At 46.3% G+C, this 16,878-nt stretch overlaps 2 protein-coding genes across 4 annotated transcripts in view; one reads left to right on the top strand and one right to left on the bottom strand.

Moving 5' to 3' along the window:
- The window catches only part of LOC119196266 (transcription initiation factor TFIID subunit 4), a 63,201-nt gene extending 54,373 nt beyond the window's left edge, over window positions 1–8,828 (bottom strand). Inside the window, exons 1-3 of one of the 2 annotated variants that reach the window (XM_037451815.2) lie at window positions 6,954–8,828; window positions 5,228–5,388; window positions 104–256 (exon numbers count right to left, since the gene is read on the bottom strand). In XM_037451815.2, coding sequence (XP_037307712.2) covers window positions 104–256; window positions 5,228–5,388; window positions 6,954–8,301 — 1,662 coding nt within the window. In that variant the 5' untranslated portion in view covers window positions 8,302–8,828. The remainder of the gene's footprint in view (window positions 1–103; window positions 257–5,227; window positions 5,389–6,953) is intronic. The other variant, XM_037451823.2, reaches the window with a different exon arrangement.
- A 94-nt stretch (window positions 8,829–8,922) lies between these two features.
- On the top strand, window positions 8,923–16,464 carry lsm14ab (LSM14A mRNA processing body assembly factor b). 2 transcript variants are annotated; one of them, XM_037451844.2, is made up of 10 exons: window positions 8,923–9,230; window positions 9,802–9,965; window positions 11,496–11,646; window positions 11,894–12,088; window positions 12,252–12,332; window positions 12,693–12,881; window positions 12,982–13,156; window positions 13,354–13,380; window positions 13,679–13,919; window positions 14,519–16,464. In XM_037451844.2, the coding sequence occupies exons 1-10, from the start codon at window positions 9,107–9,109 to the stop codon at window positions 14,537–14,539; spliced, it is 1,368 nt and encodes a 455-aa protein (XP_037307741.1). In that variant the 5' UTR covers window positions 8,923–9,106; the 3' UTR covers window positions 14,540–16,464. The 2 variants fall into 2 exon arrangements, with proteins under 2 accessions (XP_037307741.1, XP_037307733.1); XM_037451836.2 differs by having other exon boundaries at window positions 8,924–9,230; window positions 14,516–16,464.
- The last annotated feature ends 414 nt before the right edge of the window (window positions 16,465–16,878 follow it).

Genomic DNA, 16,878 nt, shown 5'->3' on the forward strand with positions numbered 1-16,878 from the left:
CATCTGCTTAGCAACACATTTCTCCAAGCAACATTGGGTGTGAACGCAGCCTTGGAGTTTCACTTCAAATATCATCTCAGGCGAGTAAGGAGGGTTGTCTCACTGGGCGGAGTGCAGGACAGGAGGAGGAGGAGGAGGAGGAGAAGGAAGAAGAGGAGGTCTGGAGGGCAGGGCTGGACGGGTTGGGAGAGGGAGACGGTGCCATCTTGGCCGGGGTCAAAGGGCACTGCCTGGCGGTCAGAGAGGTCGCGGGAGACTGCAGGGACGAGAGAGAGACAAACAGAGAGCGTAGAGATATCAAGGGGCGGGCGGGTGAGGAAGGGGAGGCACGAGGAAGGGACGAAGAGAGCAGAAGAAGAGAGCCTGGCGGAGGGAAGGGGGGGGGGGAAAGGTCACAGAGGCGGGGAGGAGGAAAGAAGGTGAACAAGCAAACGAGCATGCTTTGGGCAGTCCATCAAGGGAGGGGGAGTGGGGGGGGGGTTTGGGGGCAGAATTTTATACATATTGTTCTCTAATGTCACAACGCTATGATTTAGTTATTTAAGGAGGTGTTAACAGAGATAAATCCCCTCTGTAAAAGCATTTCACTCTCATGTGTCAACTAAAAAAAAAGAGTTTTGAACCCAGCTTTATCCGGCTATTCTGGAAATGTATGCAAATACTAGATATATTGTATGAGACAATGCATCTTTTGCATATTTAAACAACACTTTTTAGAAAATCACTCTGCCATCTATGAGACTCATCAGCTGCAGTTCCTCCTCTTCAGCACTAACGATGCTTAGGATGGTTTTAGAAGGATTCGGATCACATTCGGTTTGAAGAGAAAACCGGCGGGTGAGGTGTAACGGATTCATTAATTGTGTTTGGGGATCACTGGGGTTTTCTTTTCATGACACTGCTCAGAGAACAGCCCCAGATGTGTAACTGGAGCATCAAGAGCAGTCAGACAAAAGATCTGCACGAGCATTTCTCCGTGTTGCTGCGTTGTTGCATTTCATTGCCAAATCATGCATGAAAATAAGCAAGATGTCTCGGGTTGATTTCTATGAGCAACATTTTTTATTTGAGTTCTTACATTTTCTGCAATCTCTTTAATATATTTTCACATATATGAGCACACACACACACTATGCTGTCAGTAGGCCGAGACAACCCAACAGGGCCCTCTGGCACACCGCCCTCAATTCACAGACAGGCCAAATCACTCTCTCTCTCTCACACACACACACACACACACGTCTTTCACACAACAGGAAGACGCACAGCCTGCCAACGACAAGGAGAAAGGGGTGAGAAGAAGGAGGAAGGAGTTTCCCCACCGCTCAAAAAAAAGTTTTGTGCCATTCAAAAGAATGTTACACTGAGGAGTTGGGGGAGAGGGGGGGGGGGGGGGGTACGCCGCGGGTGATGCCTCTATCTCTCTCTGTCTCTCCTCTCTCTGTCTCCCTCCGTCTTTGCGCACGAAGACGAGCGTCTTGAGAGAACCAAGAGCCTTGTTAGCTTTTTAAAATAATCAGGCAGTTGGATGATGAATGATTTAACAGGTATGGAAGGAAGGAAGCTCGGGATGCCTTCCGTTCCTCCCCTCGGGGGGTCACGGGAAGAGTGACAGGCCGACTGAGGGGCTGAGCTCTGGGAATAAACACCATTCCCTTTCATTTCTTTTTCCCTGCCAACGCTTTTCCTGCCGCGGCCCGGCTAATTTGTCACACGCCATGACATTCTGCGAGTCTCTCTAGTCTCCATCTTTTTCTTCTCTTTTTACTTTTCCACATCGAGGGTGGATGCAGGTGCAGGATGGGGGGGGGGGGGGGGCTGTTTTGTAACTGGCGTGGACCGTGGTCTGTGGAGTGAGCATCGGCGTGACGTTCTTTTTATGCAGGGTGGAATTTGGTTTCTATTGATTAGTAAAACTAATCAGGTGTTTTACTTCAGGTGTAAGAAGGAGGTACCAGTAGTGAGAGACACTACCTGAGGAGGTGAAAGTACTCACAACAGAGAGTAATACTGCAAATCTGCACCAATGCACCGCACACTGCTGCATCCCATGCATGTGCTCGGCAGCGCGGGGCTGTATTTCTCGGACATTTATTGTCTGGTCCAATCCACTCTGGCTCCTCTTGCCAATCAGAGGTACCGTTGATGATACTCAAAATGGCAGCGTGGAGCAAATGACGAACATGTGTCTCACAGTGTTTAGGGTTGAGGAGGGAGCTCGGAGCAGGAGAAGTGACAGCAACCAGGAAAAGTTGAGCTGTATGTTCTTTTAAAGACAGTGAAATGCTGCCCTCTAGTGTCGGGCCTCTGTCCTCGCGGTCAGTGACGGGACGAGCGGATCTCAGGTGAATCAGAAGGTCTTTGGAGGGGACTCTTCACTGAGGCCAGATCTCTTTATAAAAAAAATGAACTGTCAGATTGAGCTATTGTCAATACGATGTCCAACTTGGTTCTTTGTTTTTTTTTTTAAAGGTAAAAGAGATTGGTGTTTTGTTAAGGTATACCAAACTATGTCAGACGGATCAGATGAACACCGAGTACTTGAGAGCTCATAGAAGACGCAAATCACATGATTTCAAATGCCAGTTTCCTCGCAGTTGTTGGCGGAAACTTAACAAAAAGTCAAAGGTGAGTCCCTGTAATGAGCAACAAACGCTGCACACAGGATAAAACAGATATGAAGGGAACCAAATGTGTCATCGCAAATCAGTTTTAAATGTCTTGCAGGCCAAATTGATTTTTAATGATGTCTTTATTTGTTTTGCTCTAATAACGTATGCCAGCTCCAACGTGTACGGTTCAACCTTCTGAGTTGCCGGGGACAGCGTGGCTCAGGAAACCAGGTGGACGTCTAATTGGCCTCAGCTACACTGTACAGGGTCAATTGTTTCTCTCCCTCTGAAATGAAAGGGATTGGCAGGGTGGAGAGACAGCTGAACGGAGAGAGAGAGAGAGAGAGAGAGAGAGGGCACAGACGTAGAGCCGGGGCAGATAAAAGCTTGCTTTCTGCTGCCAACTATAATAAAGACGGTTACCAGTACAGAAACGGTGTGTCTATCCGCCTCGTTCTAACCCCAGAGAGCCCCCGAGTAACCGGGCACGTTAGAAACTGCTCGAGACAAAACTACCCCGGTGATCTCATCATTACAGACGGTTAAAAGGTGTGGATTCGACGTGAGCGATGCATACACAGGTGATCAGAAGCTAATTCCAATGAATGATTCAGTGGGCTCGTTAAAGTGTGATGAGAGGGCCCCGTGGAGTCCTCAACGAGCCATGAGACATTAATTCACCTATTAATCACACTTTCATCTATACGTAAAATAATCCACAACGCTCATTTGTTCTAATAATTACGGGGCCAAATGTGTTAATCACATCCCAATTAGCCCTAATGTCAGCCATATGAATCGGATCAGTGTTTCTCCAACTCAATAGCCCCCCCCCCCATTTCGTTTTGGGCAAAAAAAGGTCAGGTGGCAACAGAAATTCTGCAGAGATCAAAAGAAAGGAAACATGCTGGAGGACTTCCTGTACCATGTGACACTTTCAGTCACGGTTGACCTCATGCCCTTTTGCATTGTGGGAAATGAAGAGGAAAACGAACGGTCTTTCAACGGTTTATTTTAATTCTGCGCCATTAATCGTCCCATGTCCTGTATTAAACTCCTCCGAGGACGCACTGAGCGCTGCTTGTAACACAGAGGGCTCACTCTGAAGGATTCTCTACACGTCCTCTCTCACGTCACTATGAATACTTTAAAATAGTGTATTTCAACTCAAAACGTAAGACAGCATGCATGGAAGTGTAAACTGACCTTCATTGTCACTCTCCAGCAATTGTTAGTATTTCATCAGTTAACCACTGAAACGTCTGAGGAGCAGCAATGCATTGTGGGGGGTGGTCGAGTGTGTCATACATACATCCGGGCATTTATATGACAAAAGTCTTTGTACTGTGCGGCGTGAACGCACTGTACTTCACCTCATATCCGGTATGGTTAGCATGTTAGCATGTTAGCATGCAGCTGAATGCACATCCAATGGGTCTTACCCAATGCCAAAACCGTGTCCTTCTAGCCATCCAATAAAATAATGTCTTCCATATTTGTGTTTCTGGACCTCTATTGAATGGAATTTGTTTAAACCAAAACACAATATTGTTTGAATCCAAATAAAAGAATTTGCTCTTTCATCTGCTACTTATCTCTCTGTTAGACCTCGTTTCAGCACCAGGAGCTGTCCACAGTCCCACAGCGTCTGTGTGAGCAAAGCTTTCTCCGCTATCTCAAAAGGTTTTCTTATAAATATGGTACGTAAATATCTATGGGTGTCCCGATTACTGAATACTGAGCAGAGTGAGGACAAAACAGGGTGACGTAAAATAAAAGTATAAAGGAGCACCATCTCTACAGAAAATAAAGAAACATTTAATCCCAGAGTTTATCCCCAGAAAATGTAGATCATAAAGTTTAGAGTGGCGTGGTCTTCACAATACGCTCCCCGAGGCCACGCTGTGCAGACGCATTAAGACACTGATAAACCCATTTGTATCCACTGGAAACCTCTGACCTGAAAGGACCCGACCCCGCTGCGCTGCTCATGCTGCCTGAAAGAGTCAGAGACAAACCTTTATTTGGCTCCATGTATAGTGTACAGAGAGCGGGCCGGAGAGCGTGGATGTCGCAAAATAAATATGTTTCATCCTTTTCTGTTGACTATAAGGTAAAAAAGCTGCCTTATGATTCTGGGTTCTAATTCATTGAATCAGTGTATGTATGTCGGGTCTATCATTTTTCCAGATGTGCTTGTGTCGCCAGAATATAAAAGCATGCTTTTGATATAACTATCACAGTAAAGGTGGAAAACAGTTGTTACATACAGCCATCTTTGTTGTTCTTTTATATACGAGCCCTTATCAGTAATAGATTTTGGACGTATAGCAACACAAGTCCCATTCACAAATGTTGTTAGTTTCTGCATTCAGGAATTTGTCTCGTCGGTAAAATCTATATTGACTGCGAGAGAATTAGAATAACTGCCACCTGTTTTTGGGGAAAAAACACACACGGAAAACGAAAGCTGTGGGTGTGTAATTAGTAGCAGCAGAGAGGCCCGGGAAGAACCCTCGTACTGAGTGCTACCCTGTCACTCCGATGAAGGTCCACAGGTGGCAGCTAGCACACACGCTAGCTGCCACCTGTGGACTGAGGAGCTGGTGCCTCACCTGAGGAGTCGTTACTCTGAAGGACGCTCCTGCTGTGGGGGTGGCAGGTCGTGGGGAGATGTTGTTCAGAGCTTGAGCCTGAGCTTGAGCCTGAGCCTGAGCCAAAGCCTGCTGAGGAACCATCACCAGCTGGCCCAGCTCCGTGCGCACCAGCACCATCCCTGAAGAATCACAGAAGGCTTAAACCGGAGGAAACACTGCGACGTCACGGACAACAAGGGCTATTTAAACCAACGTAAATGCATTTATTATATATATATATAGCTGATTGGTGCTTTGCACAAAATGTTTACACAATTACATTTAGTAATATGGATGCAATGACAAATGGGAAATGATACAATGGCAACCAGGCAAGTTGGAAAAAGACATGATGCAAATTATTAGTGGATTCTACAGATTACAGATCATCACGTATCATTGCAAGGGAGGTTTGCATTCTAAAACTCTCGCAGGTTAAATGCAAATGTTTTCGACACAACTTTAACACTGAGAACAGACTGGAAATCAGTGTCGGGATAATAAAGAGAAGGGCAACAAACGGAAGCCATTCATTGGAGTATGTGAAGTGCTGTGGTATTATCCGGGGAATGATCTCACACCAGGGGCCCCGAACCTGTCTCTGAGCGGCTGGAAAGTGTCCGTTAAAGCCGTGCAACAGGACACGCATTTGAGTGTTTAACCACTGCTCTCAAGCACCACTCGACAAAATGTTTTAACTGCAGTTCAGCCCTTTGCTTTGTGCTGCACGACCTTCACCGGGCCGACCCCCACCAGGGCCGAAAGGCAGCGCAAACGAGGGCTCAACGTGTCACAAACTAAACCATGAGCTTCTGTTGTTGCAAGTGGACGTGCTGGCATGGAATGTGAAGCATCCCTCCATAGGGACAGTCTCATTGTGTGGACTATGGGAGCCAATGTGTGTTTACACACTTGTTAACGTAAAAGTGAAAAAAAGGGGCGAGGGGGACACACTAAGCCATGAATTGTGTTGCAGGTATTCCACACCATTCAACGCCATTTTTGCCCAATGACGGAATTGGGACTACTTTATCAAAGTTTGCTCTATGGCCAACGTCTAGATTGTTTGGGACAGCCGTACACATGTACAATGTATGTTGATTGGAGTTGATTACCACAAAAAATGATATGCAACTCTGCCAGTATCAAGAAAACCTGAATGTTTTTACAGTAAATCCAAACTTTTGCTCACTGAAAACCTTTAAGCTGAACACAGTAAACTTATGAACTACTAGTGAACTCATTTGAAACCATAGATTTGTTTGCACTGACACATTACTTTCTTTTGTTTTTACACCTATCACATCCTTCTAAATACTGTTGTATGCTACAACACTCAGTAGAGAGCAGCGGCCGTACACTTTGTTAACAGTGTGTGGCTGTTACTCCTCTCCTGAAATCATTATTAGCCTTAAACGTATAAGCATTGCCTAAATAAGAACTTTTCAGTTCCAATGCAAAACTTTTTGCAAGTTCTCTCTTATTTCTCATCATTCGCTTGTTGTATCAGTATAGTGTCCCAGTGGCGTTAGGAATGTCCATTCTTACTTTTGGAGGGCTGGGTGCAGTGTTTGACCCCCCAATAAAAAGGAACACAGCATGTTTTTGCCTGCGTCCTTTAGCACCTACACTGTTCACAGGACAACTGTCAACACATTGACACACATGGTAAGACAACCGGATGTCCTCCCCCCACGACCCTTACCCGGTGGGATGGTGAACCCGGGGGGCAGCTGAATGGTCGTCGGCTGCTGAGGCGGTCTGATGATCACCTGCGGGGCTGCGATCCTCTGAGGCGCCGCCAGTCCCGGGCGAGGTTGAACCTGCGCGGCGGGGGTCGGTGAGGGAAGACTGGGCCTGACCATGCTCACAGCGGTGGCCACCGACGTGACCTGACCCGTTACGCACGCGGAACTCGCTGCGGGCCCCGCGACGCCAGCAGCGGCCGCTGCGGAGCTCGCGGGCCGGGTCACCATCGCGGACGGTGTGGCTGCTGCTGCTGCTGCTGTGGTTGTGGTTGTGGTTGTCGTGACAACAGCGGAGACCGTGCTTATTACGGAGTTGACGCTACTGGCTGGCTGGCTTGGCGGTACAGTTTTGGACTGACGGTCGTCGGGGCTGTGGTCCCCCCGCGAAGTCGAGGGGGGGGCGGCCGGTCCTACGCGAGCGCCCTGCTGGGCCAAGGCCGACACGCTGGTTCCGCTGCCGGTCTGGGCAATGCTCGCCACGATGTGACTGGGGAGTCTGCGCAACGCGATGGTGGGAGTCCCCCGGTCCAGAGCGATAGCCGACTGGCCCGCGGGCAGGTCAGCATTCGAGACTGTGAAAGTCGAAGTGTTGATGGAGGACGCCGCCGGCCGAGTGGAGTTCGGCGTCGTTGGGTCTGCCGTCTCCGCGGCGCTCGGGTCCTGGGACACCGCCGCGGTGCCGCTGTTCCTCCTGGTCGTCACAGCCGCGCCGTTCAAACTCTTTACCCGAGTTGAGGCGCTCCTCCGCGGCGCGCCTATGCGTTTCCGCGGCGGGTTGGATTCCTCCGACGAGGACCCGCACGACCCCGGACTGACCTTAGACCCCAGCACGGATGCGGTGCTGATGCTGTCCGCCGCGGACGCCAAAGTTGACGCGCCGGACGCCGCCAGTGTTGTGATGGATGCTCCATGTGATCGCGAGCCGCTGGCGCTAGTGGCTCCCGCGCAGGCAGCAGGAGCGGCGGGCGGCTCGCCGGAATAACGGGTAGAGTCCGGAGAAGGGGACTTGGCAGCGGTATCCGGGCTAGCGTCCTTTGAGTTGATCTCCGGGGGCATCTCGGGTTTATTTCGCCGTCCTTGTTGTTGTTGTGCTAGTGTTGTTGTGCCCACTGGAGCTGGTAGCGTTTTTCCCAAGTGATGGTTAGCAGGGGCCACCGAGCCTGCGCCTCCGTTTTCGTCTGCTTTGCCTGTAAGGTTGCTTTGTCCGGCGAGCTGTGACTCCAGTGAGCCCACTAAGTCGCTCACAGCTTTTTCGTCCACCTCTGAAAACAGCATATCTTCCAGGGGGTCGGAGGCGCCCGCCATCTCTGATCACAGATAGCTGTCTTATATTTTTTTCCTTTACAGTGCGCCTGCGTGTTACTAGGCATTGTGGGAATGAATCTGACGTCATTAGAGGAGGGGGGCATCCTAGTATTTTTTATGATTTTTCCTCAAGTGTAATTTAATGATGAACTGTTTCGACGAGGTGTCCTAGTAGTGTTGAATTAAAGTATCATGCTAACGTACGTGGCACCTGCGGTTTACTTTCCCGCGGCTTTATAGTTATAGAGTTAATGATATATGGTGTGTCAAAAACAAATAGTATATATACATTTTACGCTTTTAAAATTGTGTTTCTGGCAATATGGGGGTAGGGTGGAGAGCAGCGGTTCTGTGTAATATCGCGAGATCATAGAATGGCCGGGTCTCAAATATATGTCATGCACCCTTTGATCATTTCAAAAATGGTCTTTGCTGAAAAAAAATCGTAAACGTGACATTAACAGCACACATAATTATTCTGTAGTTGAGTTCCCACTTGTTCTCATTAAATCACTCCATAACATTTACCTTGAAAGGGTAGCAGCGGAAGGAAGAGGAGACGAGTTTATAACAATGAGACGCAGCCCTTTTCCCAGCATCCTTAGCGGCGGGCGAAGTAAATTGTAAACGGCCATGTCGTGGTAGAAGTCAGTCCAGCAGCGAGCGAGGCTTTCTAACGGCGTTCATAATTATTCTGTGTAATGTAGTCTTAGAACTACGGCTCTGAAAGCAACACGTCTCACCTTTCGTTTGACATTTAACAATTCCGTTTAAAGTCGCGTGTCATTAAAGCCCGAGGGCAAACATGAGTGGAGGAGGGACGCCGTATATCGGCAGCAAAATTAGCCTAATCTCCAAGGCCGGGATTCGCTATGAAGGAATTCTGTACACCATTGACACTGAACACTCGACAGTAGCTCTCGCTAAAGGTACGTAACGTAACCAGGGGGCGAACAGAAGCTCGTTGAGGTCTTTATCAAAGCTCACGAAAGTGTCGAACGACAGCAAACTGACGTTTGATTTCCGCGCAGTTTGCCATGTTAGCTAACGTTAGCGTTGTAGCCCACGAACGGCTAAGTTGCGCTGCAGTTAACGCTCCGCGTCCTTTGTTTACCTTGTGTTTTGGGTTACCGTCAAATATCGATCCGTTATCGCTGGGCACCAAGTGGCATACCGCGTAATAGATAGGCGGCAAGCCCTGTTCCAATCAATAATCTCATTTCTTTGATCGCGGGTGAATAACGTTAGCTTAGCTCTATTATGTCTTAATTCTGCGCGTGTGTGAAGTGAACTTGGCGAACGTTATAGCGACCTCACGTTTCCACTACCGGTCAAGTTATACTCGACCATTTAAAAGTAACATACATTTTATTGTTGGATGCCTGTTTTATGCGTTATATTGGCCATCATTTTCTATAAATAAACCTGTATCCTGCCTCCGGCCCAATCATGTAGTAAGCCTAATAATTATATAAATCGCATTGTGCCTTTTCCCAACAGTTCGCTCTTTCGGCACGGAGGATCGCCCCACCGACAGGCCCGTGCCACCCCGCGAGGAAGTGTTTGAGTACATCATCTTCAGAGGGAGCGACATAAAGGACCTTACAGTGTGTGAGCCGCCCAAAGCCACTAGCTCCCTGCCTCAGGATCCTGCTATAGTTCAGGTAAGTTGATTTATATATGCTATTAAGAAAATCTCATTTTTGTCATCCTGTGGGGTCTAGTACTTTATTCTTTTAGATTGTAATTGAAGTAATACTGATTTATCTCTGAGGACTTATTCACAGCAGGAAGAGGCACAGGTTAATGTTACATATCATTAAGGTCTCTCAGTAAACCAGTTTCAGCTGTCATTAATTGCATTGATTACAACTGTGCTTCTGATGACAAAATACATATAAATTGTGATATTAAACCGTATAGCCGGTTATATTTTAGCCAATGAATTGGATTTTATTATACACTAGACTTTTAACATAGTTCTACAACTGAGGGATGTTTCTGTTGGTCCAAAGAAATATGAATAAAATACATTTTTAGTAGGCTATTTCAGATATTATGTACAACAGAAGTCCTTCTATAAAATAATGTTTGTAAAGTGATTACAATTACTAATGTTATCAAGGAGAGACTGTCATCCATTGTGAAAATGAGTGACAGGTGCTGTCCCTGATAGGGTTGGGTATCGTTTGAATTTGAGCGATTCCGATTCCGATACCGATTCCTTGTTTCGATTCCGGTTCCCAGCGATTCTCGATTCCGATTCTTTTAAGAGGCAGGGTCAAAAAAGTTTAAGTTTAAGATATTTTAAATGAGCTAGCTAACCAAGGGTCTTTCTGAAGGAAATAGTCTGACCTTCTCCATCAATGTTAATTCTATGAACTTTTTATTAACTTTACTATGAATTTCTAACAGGGCTGTTTTCAACTACAATATGAATATCAAACTATGAACTTGAATATTGTATAAACATTATAAATTATGAATATATTTTAACAGGGGTACACTTTCACTTTCTTTATTTTTGAAACCTCACAAAAACACATTTACACGTGAGTGTGTGATACTGCAGGTACTTAAACGTTACCTTGCTCCCACTGATGGACGAACCCTTGGAATCAGAGGAAGAGGCAGCGCGTCAAACACGGGGCACACGGAGGGGGGGGGGCGCGCGCAACTCTCCCAACCTCAAATCAGGGACACTTTCGCTGACGGGGGGCTGCTGGCGGTCGACGCGGGGAGTGCTAGTACAACCTTTTTTTTCTTTGCAGCGCCAGCCTCACTGCTCATTTTAACAGATAGGGCCGCTCCGCTCGGGCCACCCGGCACCCGCGCGCACTCGTCTGATGCGTCGCAACTTCACAACAACCGGGAGTTTTTTGCCAAGTTTTCGGTTTGTTTCGAGAAGTGTAACCACACTTAAGACCGCCGACGCACGCTATACATGTTCGATCGCGCTGTTACGCCAACACTTCCGGTGGACGCTTCTTCGTTGGTGTTCAGCGGTTTCTATTTCCGGTCGGCGCCGGCGGACTGAGAATCGAAACAAGGAATCGAATTTTAAACTTTTGAACGATACCGGGTAAATCGCAAAGCTAGTTCCGATTCCATTCGATTCTCGATACCCAACCCTAGTCCCTGACAATCGGTGTTGTCTTGGTTATTCAGTTGAGCGTGTCTTTTTGTCTTCCCAGTCATCACTTGGATCCAGCAATGCCTCAGCGGGGCCGTCATTCCAGCCGGCTGGGTCCTATGCAGCGATCAGCAAGGCCTCTGTTCCGCCATACAGCCAGTTTGGTGTCGCACCCCTTGCACCTCAGCAGTTTGGTTCCACCGGAGCCGGAGGTAAGGAGCAGTCTTTGTTACCGATGCGTGCCTGGCCCCCTGAGGATTGATATTTTGATGCATTGACCTGGCATTTGTGTTGTTAAAAATGACATGCCGGTTATTGTTCTTCCAATAACATCGTTAGAACCTTAATGGTCACATTACAGGCGTGTCCCCCATCATCTGCTGTGAGACAAAGTCCACCGTTCCTGCTTTTGCAGCGATCCAATATTGTTTGAATCTCAAGCTGCCGTTTTTTCCGCAGGGCGCATCAGTCCCCAGCTGGACTCGATACCGAAACGTCCCTCCCTGGAGCAGACAGTGAAGGCCCCACCATCAGCTACTGCGGCACCGCTTCCCCCTGTAGGGCAGAGGGGTCCATCAGTCCCGGCAGCTACCAGACCCGCTGCCCCCTCCACTGGCAGCCAGAGGCCCCCCGACCTCCTGGAGCAGAGAAGGGGTAGAGACAACCTTCAAAGCTTTGCATGCTCAATTTCCATGTTGATTTAAAAAAAAAAAAAAGGGGTTTCGCTGAATTGATGCGTTGCGTTCAGGTGTATGTTTTGAGTACTTTGGTTACGGCCGGACCACTTTGCCTTAAGTTGGTGTCTTCTGCTGTGTAGCTCCTGAGGTCCAGAAGGTGTTGCAGCCAGAACACGAACACTGTGCACTTGAAAACAGAGATCCCAACAAGCGTCACGCCGGTAAGTAGTTTACACCGAAATGTAACACCTGTTAACACTCTTACAGAAACCAAACTATTTTGTTTTCATTAGCAGTATAAGCCAGTGATTCAATCATTAGTTCAAGTCCCCTTTAGAAGGAACCTCAATTCCCCACATAGGGAGTGTTTTATATCACCATTTCCGGCTCAGCTGTTTTCTCATTGAGCCCCAAGAAAAAGGCTCCCTCTTGTATGCTGCATGTCTTTGAATCTCAAAGATTGTTTTTTTGCTTGTTGAACACTGACCCATATGTTGGACTGCACTGTAGGCAAAGGTGTTGCTTGTTTAACTGTCACTTTTACATATTTTCTAAGAGATGTGTATAATTTTTGGCGTTAGTTCATTTGGCAGCCGCTGCTCAGCCCCCACGCCGTGGCCGCGGGAGAGGAAACCGCAGCAGGGGCAAACTCAATATGCGCAGGGACGGCGCCATGACATTTGAAGAAGACTTTGACTTTGAGACGGCCAACGCCCAGTTCAACAAAGACGAGATCGACAAAGAGCTCCAGAACAAGCTGAAGCTGAAAGGTGCAGCTTCAGTGGGCGCTCACTCACTCACTCACTCAGATATTTACTCCTGTTTTGTCCACTGCGATTGGGCCACTCAGTCAAACTTTCTTCCAACCAGATGACAAGACTGAAAAGGCGGTAAATGGAGAAGAAGCAGCAGAGTCTGAACATCCAGCCAACGAGGGCACCACCCCGGTCACCACCACCACCAACGAGGAGGAGGAGGCCGCGATAAGCACCTACTATGACAAGACCAAGTCCTTCTTTGACAACCTGTCCGCTGATGACTTAAGGTACTTCTAGAAGTCCCCAGGTGAAAGTGTCATTCTGTAGTAGAACTGTGGGCTGAGATTTATGGTCACGAATTATTTTAATGAGTTTTGTCAATTGAGAAAAACCCCACACCCTGCATGAATTTGTTTTTTCTTCTAGATCCACTGTCCAAACATTATTTAGCAAACATATTAATAGTTTATTTTATGTCTTTCAGTAAAGGGGGTGAAAGAGGATTTTCAAGGTAAGTCAATTATTTTTAAATCCTGAAGTTGCACCAAATATAAACTACAAACATTTGTGATTTTGACGTATTGGTGTAAATGTATGTCTAATTGTTTTTCAACTAGCTGTGTAATTTGTTACACGGATAAAAGCCAAAATTGTCAGACTACCCAATGTATGTGTATTTACTACTATTTGAGTGTGCTTAAAGACAAGCCGCCAATGTGTGGTTGTCTTAAATGTCTAAATATAATTGTTTGCAATGTTTTCCTACCCCCATAATAACGCTGCGTGTTGATTGGCCTCTGTGTTGTCAGGGAGCGTAGGACCACCTGGGCAGAAGAGAGGCGAATGAACTCCGAAACATTTGGCATCCCCTTGAGGCACAACCGAGGAAGAGGAGGTTTCCGCGGCCGGGGCTACATGGGGCCCCGCGGCGGCAGAGGGCGGCCGCTGAGCAGAGGCTCCTTCGCGCCCCCTCGAGGTCCTCCGCCTGGATTCCGAGGCGGGTTCAGGGGCGGCAGGGGCGGCCGGGATTTCTCTGATTTTGAATACAGGGTAAATCCAACAGATTTAAATTCCATTTAGTGTGTTCGTTCGAGTGCTGCGATTCAAGATGAGGTGTTTCTCAGTGTTTAGACTGAATCTATGCAGAGCTCATTCCACCATTTAGGATGCACAGTGCATGTGTTTGTTCTAGAGCGTCTCTCCGTATCTTTTTAAAACCTAGTCTTACATGATCCAAGTGAACTCCATTTAAAGCGACTGGACTTTTTCACCAGTCTTTGAAGCGTGTTACAGTCAATTTCACAATCGCAAGATATTCGGAATAAGCCTAACTTCCAACAGATCCAGATAAGCGCAAGTTATTCGAGAAGTTATTATTCCAAATGAGTTTAGTGTTGATTTGAGCAACAACCGGATAGACCACAATGCCTCACTTTGGACACAAGATGGCCCTGTTCTCTGCCCATGAGTTTAATGTTTGCTCCTCAAACCATGAGGAGTTTTCAAAGAACAACTTCATAATGTATTCCTATCCAGAAGTTGATTTGTAATTACTTTATTACTAGGCTTATTTGTTACATACACTCCATGCTGCACTCCTGGTAGTGAATGTTTGGCTGCTCTCATGCATGTTTATTTATTTCCAGAAGGACAACAAGGTGGCTGCATAGTGCTGCAGAGACGTCTCCTTGAAGAACCCGATCCCCTCCTCCAGATGATTCCTCCTGAAGAATTTCTTTGCTCTCAACATTTGACAGACCGAATGAAGTCCTGCGTGACCTGCAGCGGCTGCAGTGCTTTACATCGGGGCGGGGAGGGGGGGTGAGAGTGCAGCTCCCTTTTCTCCACTTTTGAGAATTAGGCTTTTTTGTGTGTTGTTGTGTTTATTGTTTTTTGGCCCAGACATGTTTGATAAACAGCCACCGGATGGAGGAAGACATTTATAAATTCCTTAATTGGGAGCGAGTATTTTTGCATCGATCCAGTTAATTTCTTACAAAAGATGTATTTGATATTGAAAACCGCCATTTGCGAGAGCCCACCGATGCTGTGGGCAGATCACAGGTCATGTGATATTTTCTTTTTTTGTGGCAGCACCAAAATTCAGTGCATTTCCATTTGCACCATGTTCTCTGCTCAGACTTACTTAGTTTGGTTGCCACGTGTTCAGTATTTTTTACCCAGAATGCAGGAAAGGTTTATTTTTTTGGACTCTTCATTCTCCAGCTGATAGAAACAAAAATCTGAAGTGAATGATGTAATCCATAAACTGATAGTCTTCTACTTGCCTCCTTCTCAGTAAATTGTGGCTCATCAGACAGACTCACTTTGTTAGTTTTTAGGTTTATTTAGAATTGCGTACATCTTACCTAGACATCTTGGCGCTTCTGATGAATTCTGCTTGTTTGTGGCTGAACTGCTCCATGGTCGCAGCTTAATGCAGGCGGCCAATAGGACCTGGCCTTCTGATCGCTATCTGGGGTTCACCGCGTTAAGCTTTAGAAGGTTTTCTTTCTTCTTTTTTTTTGTTGACTGAGTTGTTTTTTTACATAGTTGACAAAACAAAAAGCATTCCCATGATTTCTGTCAGTTACTGTCAAAGCCGTAGAAGTTCTTAGGAAAAGTCCTGAGTGTATTCCGTATAAACCTGCAGTCACAATGACTTTGAACAAGTTCAATTTGGACCCCACCAACACCACCACCACCAAAAAAAGAGAAATGCTTTGCTATTTTGCCAAAAAGAAGATGTAGGCATTTGGTAAAGATATAATATCTGCCAGCCTATATCGTACCTGTTAAATCAGCGGGGTATTTGGCATTAAGAATCAAGAGTGGGCAATGGAAGAAAATGGTCAATTTATTTTATTTGCATAATTGAACGCCTGCTTCTGAAGGCGAGAGCGCGCCACACACACACCTGAGCGGCTGTAGGGCCGTTGTTGGGCTGACGGACGGTTGGAGAATTGTAAACATATCACTCGGTCAGCATCATTTTAATTCTTACTGTTGCGTTAGCTGCATTTTTTTTTTTCTTCAAAACTGCTTGCAGGTTTACTGAAAAATGAGGAATTGTGAATGTTATTAAATGATGTCTCAAAATAATACGTTCCACATTTGGCCCTGTGGCTTGTTTGTAGCTCATCTTGTTGCATTCTCAATGGAATCGTTCTCTGGAGTGGCTCAATCTGCTTTTTTTACTCTGATTTGTTTGTACTTTAGGGAGTGCCTTTCAGAGTGAGGATTCTTTTTTTACAGCTCTCCCTTTAACTAAAAGTCTATAAAGGTTTTTGATAGCACTACGAGGCGAGGCTGATTTTTCTCAGTAGCTGCAGCTTTACAAAACAACGCAGCCCGGGAAGTGGATGTTGCACAGGTTGCTGATCACTGCATGATAAATCATCCCTTTTACGTTGGTTTTTTTTTCCCTGCAATAAACAGTGGGATCAAATTTTGAGGCAAAGTATTACTGGACTATTACAAACTGACATGTTTTCCTATGTTCCTCCTTGACGTCACTGGAATTGTAGACCAGGAGTTGTTTTCATGAGAACAGCAGCAAATTGAGTTTTTAAGTAAAATAAAGTTGTACAATGTCTCTCGCTTTTTTCTTCTTCTTTTTTTTTTTAATATGCTTAGCGTGCATCTGAAAGTCTCCGCATCACATGATGCTGTGTGTGGTTTGTTTCCATTAAAATAGCAATTGTAAATTGTGTTTCCTCCTAGTACGCCTTTAGTGTCTCACTGCCAGAGTAGCCCATGATTTGCTAAAATGACTGAGTGCCAACTCATTTTTTTTTTACGGCCAAAAGCATTGAACTGCATAACCTATTTAACAGAGAAGCATTCAAGAGGAAGAGGTGGCCCTTTAGGGATTTTGTCAAAAGTTTAGTGGTGGTAAAATCCCCCAAATATAAAGGTAGTTAAACTGTTAGGGGTGTTGAATGTGAAACTGAGTCCTGGTCCTAGTAAGAAGCAATGTTCACAATGTTTGCCACTAACAGTTTATTAG

This window comes from Pungitius pungitius, chromosome 4 (assembly GCF_949316345.1).
Source record: "Pungitius pungitius chromosome 4, fPunPun2.1, whole genome shotgun sequence".
Classification (NCBI taxonomy): domain Eukaryota; kingdom Metazoa; phylum Chordata; class Actinopteri; order Perciformes; family Gasterosteidae; genus Pungitius; species Pungitius pungitius.

Coding starts and splice junctions, on each gene's coding strand:
- lsm14ab (XM_037451836.2), top strand. CDS start 9,107: ATGAGTGGAGGAGGGACGCCGTATATCGGCAGCAAAATTAGCCTAATC. Junction 11,647..11,893: donor TGGTTCCACCGGAGCCGGAG/GTAAGGAGCAGT, acceptor TTTTTTCCGCAG/GGCGCATCAGTCCCCAGCTG. Junction 13,381..13,678: donor GGTGAAAGAGGATTTTCAAG/GTAAGTCAATTA, acceptor CTGTGTTGTCAG/GGAGCGTAGGACCACCTGGG.